The 11833-nt window shown below is 31.3% G+C and overlaps 1 protein-coding gene across 1 annotated transcript; it reads right to left on the bottom strand.

The window, feature by feature from the left end:
* Positions 1-2481: 2481 nt before the first annotated feature.
* On the bottom strand, positions 2482-7014 carry LOC130941249 (coronatine-insensitive protein 1-like). Its single transcript, XM_057869679.1, has 3 exons — positions 5987-7014; positions 4090-4564; positions 2482-3554 (listed from the first exon to the last, which is right to left on the bottom strand). The coding sequence occupies exons 1-3, from the start codon at positions 6511-6513 to the stop codon at positions 2736-2738; spliced, it is 1821 nt and encodes a 606-aa protein (XP_057725662.1). The 5' UTR covers positions 6514-7014; the 3' UTR covers positions 2482-2735.
* Positions 7015-11833: the final 4819 nt, after the last annotated feature.

Raw genomic sequence — 11833 nt, 5'->3', positions numbered from 1 at the left:
CGATAGGCTTAATGTATCAAAGCCCTCCTTTTCTAAACGTTAAGCCCAATAGCTATGTTTTTGGTAGGTCGCCTTCTTTTCTTTTGGCAGCACTTAACCATGCATATGGATCATGACCATTGACAAAAACATAAAATCATGGACATGGATAATAATATCAAACTTTAATTAAGTTAGGTTGGTTTAGTGGTTAGTTCATTATTCTGCTTAAATAAGTATCAAAAATTTAAATCCAGCTTTGGTTATATAGTAATTTATTGACTAATGACAAATTCTTAAATGGAGCTTTGATTTGTGACGAATTAATACTTATTCTGCCATACGGAAATAAAAAAAATATATTATGATATTATAAACTTTATGGTTAAGGGTTATCTACTCTAACCCACTTGTCTGAAAAATATTTTATTTAAAATTTCTTTAAAATTAATTTAGATGTTTACAAATTTAAAATTATCCCTTAATATTTAATAGAATTCAATTTTACTATTATGTTAAATCTTTGATGGTTTATACTTGGTAAAAAAAAAAAAAAAATTCGTCTTCTATCCTTAGTTCTCTAATCATCACGTACCCTTTTATCCATTGTCTTTCATTACGACGACTATCTCCTGAGTCCTGTCAAATTGTTAGTTATTATCATAATTATAATTGAATGTAGAAAAGACTATTAACACTTGTTAAAAACACAAACAATAAAATTTCCTTATCTAAGAAGATAACATTTTGAAACTTCCAATGATAATAAATGTAGCTAATTTTATTCTATTTATAAAACTATTTTTTTTTATCATTTCGTGACAAATATCTTTAAAAAAATCCTTTATAAAAACAGTTCATCAAAATTCAAAAGAAAAAATATAGGGTACTAATATATTATCTGTCAACTTATTGCCAATAATAATTAATTATTATATTTTAAACACATATATAAAGAGACACAACTAGAAAATATATCTATAAAAACACTTCTATTAAACACATCTATAAAAAAGACATTTTTATTAGATATATCCAAAAAAACACTTCCATTAAATACAATTATAAATAAAAATTAACAAAAATTCACAGAAATACTATTGGTAACGTAGCGGAAATAAAATTAAAAAATATAGGCTCTATCTAAATCCTAGTCTAAATGCTAAAGCCTATTATGCTATTGCAACACCAATATTATTCTTTGGCTCATTCTACAATTGAATAGTGATTTTCATTCTATAAGTTAACACCAAATTCTACTCAATTTGTAATTTTGTATAAGGACGTTTCATAATTAATAAACATATAAAATACATACATATACATCTCAAGAAATGAATAATAAAGGGTATATACTATATATATTTGACAAGAACATCATTATCAACACAAGTATTGAATAGTGATCGGTGACATTTCATGGTGGAGTGGCGACAACATTGACAGCACCGCAATTACAAGGGTGTTACCACCAAAATAATAAAAAAAGATATAAATTTCAGGAGATGAGCGTGACAAGTGGGTTATATAATGTCGATTTGTGAGACCTTGTGTTAATTTCAAACTGGGGCACTAAAAATATTTGGCTATTTAGTCTCCCATGATGATGATGTCACCTCTAGCTACTAGCTGATGGTACCCTATACAATTAAGACAAACAAAACCAATCTCATGCTTCCACAGCCATTAGCCAATCTTTCCTTAACAACTTGTTATATGAAAAATGAAAACAAATATATTATTTAGTTTAATCGTGCTTCATCAACTAAAACAATCTTCGGTCCCTTAATTATCTCTAATAGTTTTGGAAGACTTCTTGAATTTTCTTTTCCTGTACTTCATGTCAAATTATATTATTTTTTTAAATAATTTCATTTTCTATTTATCTTACCAAAACCAATCTCGTTAAAACCTTTTTTTAGAAGATATTAATGTTATAGTTATACCTATTAAAATTATATTCAATCATATTACCTGTAAAAAAAAAAAAAGTCAATTATCAAATCAATCATTTGTATAGAATATTATTATGGCGTAACACAGCAACTGAAAATTCTCCTACCAATCTAACAACGGAAGATTATAAATGATGGGAACAAGAGCTCTTAAAAATATTTTCTAATCCTGATCCTTGTATTTCCTAAATTCAAACTAACTTTATCATTCCAAGACGACAGTTGATTGGTGGTTTTCCATTCTATCCTTCAAATCCCACTCTGAATAGTTTTAGACCACAATAAATGCATATTAAAATACAAAAATTGCATTAAAAATAAGTTTATATATATATATAATAATTGATTTTTTGTGTGTAACTAGTATTTTTGAGAAACATTTTATATCACATTTTGTAAATAGAAGAATCTCACACCTAACATTACTCAAATTTTGGCAGAGATCAATATATGGTTTTGTAAATCAACGGGGATCACAATAAAATTGACAATGAATTTGCTTGCATGTCAAGGTATGTAGAAACAACAAAGAGAAACCAATCCTCGCTTTTTATATTCACAAAATTGTGCATGCGCATCATTGGAAAGAGAACAAGAGTTTGGAAATAGAACCATTTTTTTTTTCTGAATTACAACAGAAAAAACACAAAGCTTATTACATAATTACGCTACGGCTACAAATTGCATAGAAAATTTGAAGGGGGAAAACCATCTAAGCTAAAAAGAACAAGACAACCAACTTAGAAACAGAGACTTTCAAAAGGATTCCAAAAAAGAAAAGTTGTTGTTATATACAGATATCTAATTGTCTTCATCTTTAACATATGCTGCTGGATCCAAAGGTATAACAGTATCTGGAAAATCTTTTCTCGGTCCGGCAAGGGAGTAGTATGCAAGAATGTGAGCTGGATGCTCGACCTCAGCATTGTCATTCAAGGCCACACGCCTCGAAGGGATCAACTCGATGTTCCAAAATGGTCTAGCCATTGCCAGAAGATCACGCCCCGAACGAGACGCTCCATAGCCTTGCACCCAAAGGTACCTCAGAGAAGTCAACCGTGTCGCTGCAACAGCCAATGCATACTCACTGAAAAATGAACACCCTCTCATCTCAAGCTTCTGAAGGCTTGGACAACCCTTTGAGAACTCCAAGAGTCCTCTATCGGTTTCACCAACGTAGCCGAGTAACATCCATCTGACATTCGGGCTATATTGCCCTATGTAACCGAGCCCCACGTCAGTGAGGCCACCTGGTCTAAGGTACAATGCGAATCTTCTCAGTCTGTTGCAACCTCTTAGCAGTGCCCTCACCCCATTGTCAAGGGGCAAATCAGTGATCTTCTCCTCCCGGTCGAGCAAGACGAGGCGAAAATCGCAGAGGTTTCTGAGGTGGGTGCCTATGTGTTCCAAACACGCGTTTGTGATGTCGGATACATAAACGGCCATGTATTCAAGTTCGGGGCAGCCTTGTGACAGAGCAGTTAGTCCTCTCTGGGAAACTACGCCTGCTTCTTCAGCCATTCCTTGATCATCGTCACCTCTTTCGATTCTTAGCCTTTTTAGCTTCTTGCAACTGCTGGCAAGTACTTCTAATCCTCTGTCCCCAATTACATTCCTTGACTGCCCATAAAGGAAAAATTATAGGCTCATAAAATGAAGATTTCAATTATAAACCTGTTACTAAACTATAACAAATAATAACGCCATTATTGCCATCTTCAAAGGATTAACTTTCTTTTTTGTTTCTTTTTAGTTGCAAAAATACCATCTTATGTTTATCCTGTTTCGTATTTTCAAGATTTTATGAAGAAAAATAGTGAAAATCAAATCTTAACATAGTCCTGAAAGAAGTGAACATGGTCAAAATACAATGATAAATTTTGTAATTAATATTGCAAACAGGGTACAGGAATTTGGTTATTGTCGTTGCAAGAATAAAGATTAGACAGAGTCCATAAGATCAAACCATGCTCATTAAGCAATATATAAAAATACTTGTAATTTGTAAATGACTATGCTTCCTAATAGACTTACACAAGACAGCTAAATTTAGAAGCTTAGACTAAAAGAAATTATAAGAACAAAGATGAAAACGGTCATTGCAAGGATTTGAGGTGCTAACAAAACTTGAAACAAAAAGGTTCTGGAAACTAACCTCTAAGACTTCCAAGTTGGGGCACCTTTGAATTAAATTACAGTGATCCTCTGTGTCCAGCAATGCATATAGAAGGTCCAATTTCTTGAGTAGTCTGGCGTAAGGGAACACAATCGGCAATTCATCACTTCCAATGTATGTCAAACCCAATCGGCTTAACCTTGCTGGCAACACCACGGCATTGTACCTCTCCGGTGGCTCATTGTAGGTGCCCCCTGAGAATTCTTCGAGTGACGATGCATATCTGAAGAAGTCGACAAGGTCCATGATTTCAGAATCAGTAATCTTCACAGAGGCTAAGTTGGGGCAGTTTCTGGCTATGAGCTCAAGGTCCTGAATCCTAACATGGTTGTTAATATCCGTCAAGTAATAATTGAGGGACTCAAGAACTGTGTTGTTTAGAGCAAGCTGATGGAGCCATTCACCATCGTTCTCAACCACCGCACTTTCCTCCAAAAACAAGATTCTCAAATTCCTGCCATAAATTATTAATTCACAATCAGAACTGCATTAATCAAAAAGTTTGTAGATCAGCAAATTGGAAAAATATCATATCTAAGATTCTTAGTATGGAAATGACAGACTTATAAAACTTCTACATGACTTGAAAATTTTGAACATTATATATACAATTTCCCATTCAATGCTCAACTTGCATACCATTTTGACACATAGATGGAGAGACAAAGACTAGCCTTTCAACATTTTTCATGGATAAAACAAAGTAAACTAAAGCTTTATACCAGCACAAAAATTTAACCAGTAATTAAGGGCAGAAACACGTTTAATAAGAAAATAAAAAAGAAAAGAAAGTAAAAAAAAAAAAAAAGGCTGTAAAGTGAGTGTGGGGAAAAAATGAGGGACAAAAGTGATTACAGTAAGTCAGAAAATTAATCAGTTACAAAACAATTACACATTTTATAATACTGATATGGAAGTTGATTTATATTAACTCAATCATTTACTAAATTCTCTCGCTGACTTGGACATTTACATAGATACGTATCACGTCATAAGATCTTACACAAACCAGTGTTGTAAGAAAAAATATTTATACTATATACAACCGAGAAGACTAATTCAAAATCAAAATCATACAAGACGGCCTCCAACACTTAGAGATGATAGAAAAAGACAAAGGGATCAAGTAAGTTAGTTTTTTATTTATTAAAATGAAACGTAAGGTATCACGCAATGTCATATCTAAGAATTCAAATGATGAATCACTAAATTTATGAGGAAATTCCATCTTCTTTACCCCCCCCCCCCCCCCCCCCCCCCCCAAAAAAAAATCATGAATGATGATTCACTAAACTTATGTATAGATTAACGGGATTGGACCTCCAACAATTTAATCTCTTGGCAAATTATCAAGGTTCACTAAAGTAATTTGCAGAGACATATATCATCAAGACTAGAACCGAATTTCAAAGGCAATGTATGTCTACCACAAGATGAGCCCGTACATAATCATTATCTAAACCATATTCATCAGAAATGGAAAATGTAATGTAGTGAAGTGGGGCACTATTACAAAGAATAGGACAATAAAAAGAAACAATACTAATTCCAAGTGCAACATAACATAACAGTTTCCAATTAGAAGAAGAGTTAAACAAAAAGTTATTTCCTTTTAAACTATTACATTCATGCAATTATTATAATATAAAATAAAATTAGTACTACTTTTTCCTTGTTTAGTTCCTTAATCCAGACACTCCTTAATAGAAAGTTAGAGAGATTAAAAAAACTGCATTCATTAACAGTAAACATTAAATGAAGCTCAAATCATCAAAACCAGTCCACAAACCACAAGTGGCAGTTACCATAATTTTCTTTATTAAGAACAAAATTAAATTAAAGAAAAGGATTAATTAGATAGTTAGTTAGTTATTACCTGCAAAATCTGCCAATATAATAGAGTCCATCAGTGGAGAAGCCAGAACACTTATCAAGCTTAAGAGCTTGAAGAACATGGCCTCTGGAACGAGCAAGAAGCTCAAGATCCATATCCCTAACGATCATTCGTCGAAAGTGAAGGCTCTTAAGGCAATCGAAGTAGTGAGAGATCTCTTTAACCCAAGGAGTAACGAAACCGCCCCAATCCTCAGGTATCAGGTTGAACATGGCGGCGCGTGGCTTTCCTTTGAGCTTCAGGGACTCCAAGTGGGGGAAGCGGCGGCGGAGCCTGTCCGGTGACGTGGTGTAGCAGAGCGCGATGGTCACGTGCTTCCGAGTCAGTGAGTCCAGCTCGTACCACCGCCGGCACACCTGCGACACGGCGTCGCGGTCCTTCGGGTCGTGGATGTACGGCATCACTATGTCCAACACCACGTCCGACAGCCTCGTACTTATCATCGCCTCCATCCTCTTCTTGTTGCTCCCTCCGCCGCCGCCGCCGCCGTCTTCCTCCATCGACGCCATCAAGCGTGGACGGCCAATTTTCTAACGTGTTGGAAGATCTCGACTTATTGGATGCAGATCGGTGTCGGGTGGAAAGAAATTAAAAACAAAAAAAAAAAACAAAAAACAAAAAGCTCTGGGGATTCACACGATTTTTCTATTCTGTTCTTTTTTTTTTAATTTAATGCTTTGGTTGTGTTATTGAGCTACGGGGGAGGTTGAAACAGTTGAAACTTAAACCTCTTGAGAAGGTGAAGTTGACACGTGGTGAAGCGTGGAAGCGTGGGAATGGAGCGCCGCAAAAATGGGTTTAGGACGTGGAAGGAGGAGGAGAGATAATGAAAGGGTGAGTTTTTAGGGTTGAAGAAGAGGAAAGGGGACGAGGCGGGGAATCGGAGAAGAAGATATTGGAGAAGGGACGGTGGAGATTGAGAGTTGGGATGTTGTCTGACAATGGAGAGGGGATTAGATCGGAGGTTGAGAAGGAAAAGAAGGAAGGGATTAGTGAAGTGAGTGGTACAGTACATTTATTAGGTAACAAATTTGGGATATCGAAGGATTTAACGGAGTGAGGTGAGAGATAAAAGCCCAAGGAAAATTTGGAGTACTGCGTAAACACAATAACGACAAATATCCCAACTCCCACCTTCTAACTTCTAGCAACAACACTTAACTCCCTCTGTAAAACTAACACCCTATCTATGTAATCATCTAGAAGACTTGTAATTAGTTAGTTTTATCGGCTATGGTGAATCATCATGTGTGCTAAGCTACATTCTTCTTCTATTATTATTATTATTATTATTATTATTATTATTATTATTATTATTATATTAAGATGATGTTATTTTGGTTTAATTCTTATTTGTTGTTAATATAAAGAAATATTTTTAATTGTGTATTATTAAATTTATTATCTCTTTTTTTGAATTATTTTATTTAATATTTTTTTTTCTGTCTAATTAGTACTATTTCACAGTTTTTTTGAAACTTTTTTAGTATTATAAAATAATTGACAAATTTAGACGAAGAAATATTTTATAACACTAATATAGTTTGACAATTACAAATATTTAAATACATTTTTTAATATATATACTAAAAGTAACATTGTATCAAGACAATTAGGGATGCACATGGATCGGATAATATCCGTATATCCGCGGTAATTATCCGCATCCGATCCGAATTTTACGGATATTATCCAATTCGCACTGTGGTAGGATCGGATTGCGGATTTGGCAGTGATTCGCATATTCGCATGTCTCATATAAATAGCAAAGTTTATGATATCTTGTTTTTTATTTTTTATGTTCTACTTCAATTTAGAATAATTAGACTTAAATCTTGTATTATTATTATTTTTTTTATTTTATTCAAAAAAATTTTTACTGATAATATTTTAGGAGTAAATAAATTTAAACAAGTAAAAAATAGATTTTTTGGACTTTTTTTGTAAAAACAGCCAAACAGAGCCTTAAAATAATTTTTTTTTCAATTATGCGGATATACCCGATATCCGATCTGATACGCAAATATGCGAATTGGATCGGATCGGATCCAACCTGAAAATCTATGACTATCATATTCGATCCGATTTGATGAGTACAATACAGATCGGATAGAATTATAGGTAATATCTAATTCGATCCGATCCGTATGCAGCGCTAAAAACAATGTGTTTACCACTATAGTTTGATATATATCTACATAATAATTTTAATAGTTTTATATATGTGCACCTAAAAATTCTTGTTCCTATTGGACCATTTGTATCTACATACATTAAGATCCGGATTCACAATAATTCAAGAATATCTATTTTTCCAAAGGGAAAAAAAATTCTTATTTATATGTAAACACAACAAATAATTATATATTAATATAAAACTCTTTTAAATATTACACCAGAACTAAATTTTCCTTTCTAATTTTCAAGGATTAGATTGTTCCTATATATATATATATATATATATATATATATATATTACTTTTTTCTTTAAGATATTTTAATGTTTAAAGTTTAAACATTATTTTCTTTCAAATCTCATCATAGTACAATCTTTTTTTAATGCTTTTGAATCATTAAACACCTAAACATTTATCATGGAAGGAAAATTAACCACTACAAAACCCCAATTCCATTCTAATCAATAATTGCGGGGTTTCCAAATTCAAGCCTTGCTATTTGCGGTCATATTCCCTCGTCGTATATATATAAAATAAAAACTTCTTCATCCCTGTATATAATATTCCTAATTTTTACAATTGGACTCCATACTTAGGATAATATTTATATGTCTCTCCATCTAATAAGTCCATCCTTTTGGAATCTAATTCATTCTCAAATCTCCTAATCCTCAAATCCCAAGTTAATACTAACCACAATAGGGCGTATCTTTAGATGCTATTAAATGTTAAAAAACTTAATAAAAAATAATCATTTATAAATTTTAATGTAAATAAAAATACTAAAAAATTTAAAAACATATATTTTTAAAAAGGCTACAATTCTTATATTTTTAAAAAAACAATATTTTAAAATTAAGGACAGATATTTTTAAATAATAAATAAATAAATAAATATTTTTATATTGTTGTATCCAAACATAGTTGATAGATAAAAAAAATACTTTTATATGAAATATCTAAATATAAAAAAAATTTAATTTTTTTAAAAATAAAATTATGTTAAAAAGAATTAAAAAAGAAACCCACCCAAATACGTTCAGCAACTTGTTTATTACACCATTTTCCCTTTTTTTTAATATTTTGGTTTGATACACTATTAGAAGTGCTGGGTAAAATTACAAAATTGGATTAAATTAAACAACTTTTGACATTTTATGAGTGGAATGTAACTTTAATTTTGATTCTTAAAAAAAACTCATTGTTAAAATATAAAATTAATTGATACATTAATATTATAAAATAATTTAAATTAATTATTATCAGCTAATTAACTAGATTAATTTACATAATTTTAAGTGTGATGCATGAATATGTATTAGACGCTTATAATTTATTTTTACACCGACAAATATATAAAAAATATTATTATAATAAGAATGAATTAGTCGTTCATATTTCTTAAGTAGTTTTTCAAAAATAATTTTCAAAATTATAACAATTTGATCAATAAAATAAAAATAAATTTTAATAATCATAAGTTGCAACAATTATATTTAATAACATTACTTTTAAAATTTAAAATGAATTTACTAAATATAAATGTAATAAAAGTGTAAGAATACAAACTTAATTTAGAAAGATCTCATAGATACTTTTAAAATAATACTTCTAAAAATATTTTAATTTTAAAAAACTAAATTTTAAAAATATTTCATAAACACTACTTTTAATTTTTAAAAACTAAAACTAAAAATACAAATACATAATTTATTTATATCTTTAAAAATACAAACGTATTTCAATAAATTTTTCCGAATCCACTTGCATATACATTTAAAACTATCCATTCAAATAAGAATTAGTTTTAGAAATCATTTTCATAAACTGGAAGATACCATATATAGCTACCATGAAAAGGATCGTTGGAAGGGAAGAGGATATTTTAAAGAGGAATAGTTGAGGATTTCAAGGCTCTTCTGATAAAAGATACCGAACTGAAACAAACTGAAATTGAACAAAATGATTACACTCAGTGGTGGCAAGATGATTAGATTTATCCACCATATGTTGAGAAGGGTACCTGGTTCATCCTCTTGAGAAAATTACTAAAAGAGGTTATCTTTGGCCAGAAAAAACAGAAAGAGAAACAAATATTTTGATTGGCACATGTGCCAAATAGTAATTAGGCCCAACAACCATTAATATATTTATCTTATTTTAAATATATATATAGAGATAAATACCAAATTCATATCTAAAGGATTTTGACACTTATAAAATAGTACATAATCTTTGTTATTAACAAAATAATTCCTAAAAGATTTTAAAATTTAAAAAAAGTAATCAACCATCAATTGAATTAACTGGAATTACGATTTAACAACGATGTGTCAGTTAATAATTATCATAATTATAAAAATTATTCATTTTTAATTTATATAATTTTAAAAACATCTCAATTTCCAATTTTTTTAAAATTTCAATCTATTTTTTCTCTTCTTATATCTCACTACCACCGTCTCCTACACCAATCCCCACTACTATTAATTCTATCCCTAAATTACATTCACCTTTTTCTTTGTTTCTCTCTTCTTCACAATCTTTCTCTTTCTCATCTCACGTTACTCTAAACTCTTTTCTATAATCCAGCATTTACACGGTTCAATTATAATAATAAGTCATCAACAACAACAACATTTACAAAGTTCAACAACAACCATATGTATTTTTTTTAAATAAAAAAACAGATATAAAGATAGAAAAAAGAGAAATAGAGAAAAAAAGAGAAGGACAACTAAGAAAGAAAAAAAACACAGAGTGGTGGGATAGATGAGAAAATAGAAGAGAGAAAAAAATTAAAGGAGAAAAAGAGAGTTCACTAGAGAAGAAGAAGAAGGAACTTGTGGGTGATAGAACTGAAAGTTGAATCTTGTGGCTTCATATCCATGGGAGGAGGAGGAGGAGGAGGAAGAAGAGGAGAAGTAGTAGCTATAGCTGATGAATCTTGCAGTCAAAAGAATAGAGGCTTAAACTTTAGTCTCCAAACCCGCACCTTCTCACTTGGATCTTTTGATTTCATTCTTTATTCTCTTACACGATTGTAAATGTTGTCAGCACTAAAAAAAAGAGTTCAGAATGAGGTGAGAAAGAAGAAGATTGTGAAGAAGAAAGAGATAAAGAGAGAGGTGAATGTGATTTGCGGATGGAATTAATGAGAGTGTTGGGTGGTGCAAGAGGTGGTGGTAGTAAGGTAGAATAAGAGAAAAAAGGGATTATGATTTAGAAAATTGAATTGGGGTATTTTTAAGATTATAAAATACATTTGTAATTATGATAATTGTTAACTGACACGTCACTCTTAAACCGTAACTCCATGTAACTCAATTGATGGATGGTCACTTTTGTCAAATTTTAAAATCTTTCGAGAATTATTTTGTCAATAAAAAGACCAAGTATCATTTTGTTAGTGCCTAAATCTTTCGAGTACCGATTTAGTATTTACCTTTCTCTCTCTCAGGTACCATTTAGGATTAATATACCGATTTGGATCAAGTACCATTTAGAATTAGCCTTAGAGCACATATCCTTCATCATCACCCTAGCACCCACCTAGTCGGCTTTGATCCAATCTCCCACCAAGTTCTGCTGAAGATTGTCTTTGAGTGAGTCATCCAACAATTGATTGCAATATTTTGATTCATGACCAAGG

Source organism: Arachis stenosperma, chromosome 7, assembly GCF_014773155.1.
Source record: "Arachis stenosperma cultivar V10309 chromosome 7, arast.V10309.gnm1.PFL2, whole genome shotgun sequence".
Lineage (NCBI taxonomy): Eukaryota > Viridiplantae > Streptophyta > Magnoliopsida > Fabales > Fabaceae > Arachis > Arachis stenosperma.
This window is presented reverse-complemented; position numbering and strand designations above follow the sequence as displayed.

What these genes read in the sequence shown, in the direction of transcription:
- LOC130941249 (XM_057869679.1), bottom strand. Translation starts at nt 6,513, where the DNA reads ATGGCGTCGATGGAGGAAGACGGCGGCGGCGGCGGCGGAGGGAGCAAC. An exon ending in TATATTGGCAGATTTTGCAG is followed by an intron (nt 4,565 to 5,986) that starts GTAATAACTAAC and finishes AATTTATGGCAG; the next exon opens with GAATTTGAGAATCTTGTTTT. An exon ending in CCAACTTGGAAGTCTTAGAG is followed by an intron (nt 3,555 to 4,089) that starts GTTAGTTTCCAG and finishes CTTTATGGGCAG; the next exon opens with TCAAGGAATGTAATTGGGGA.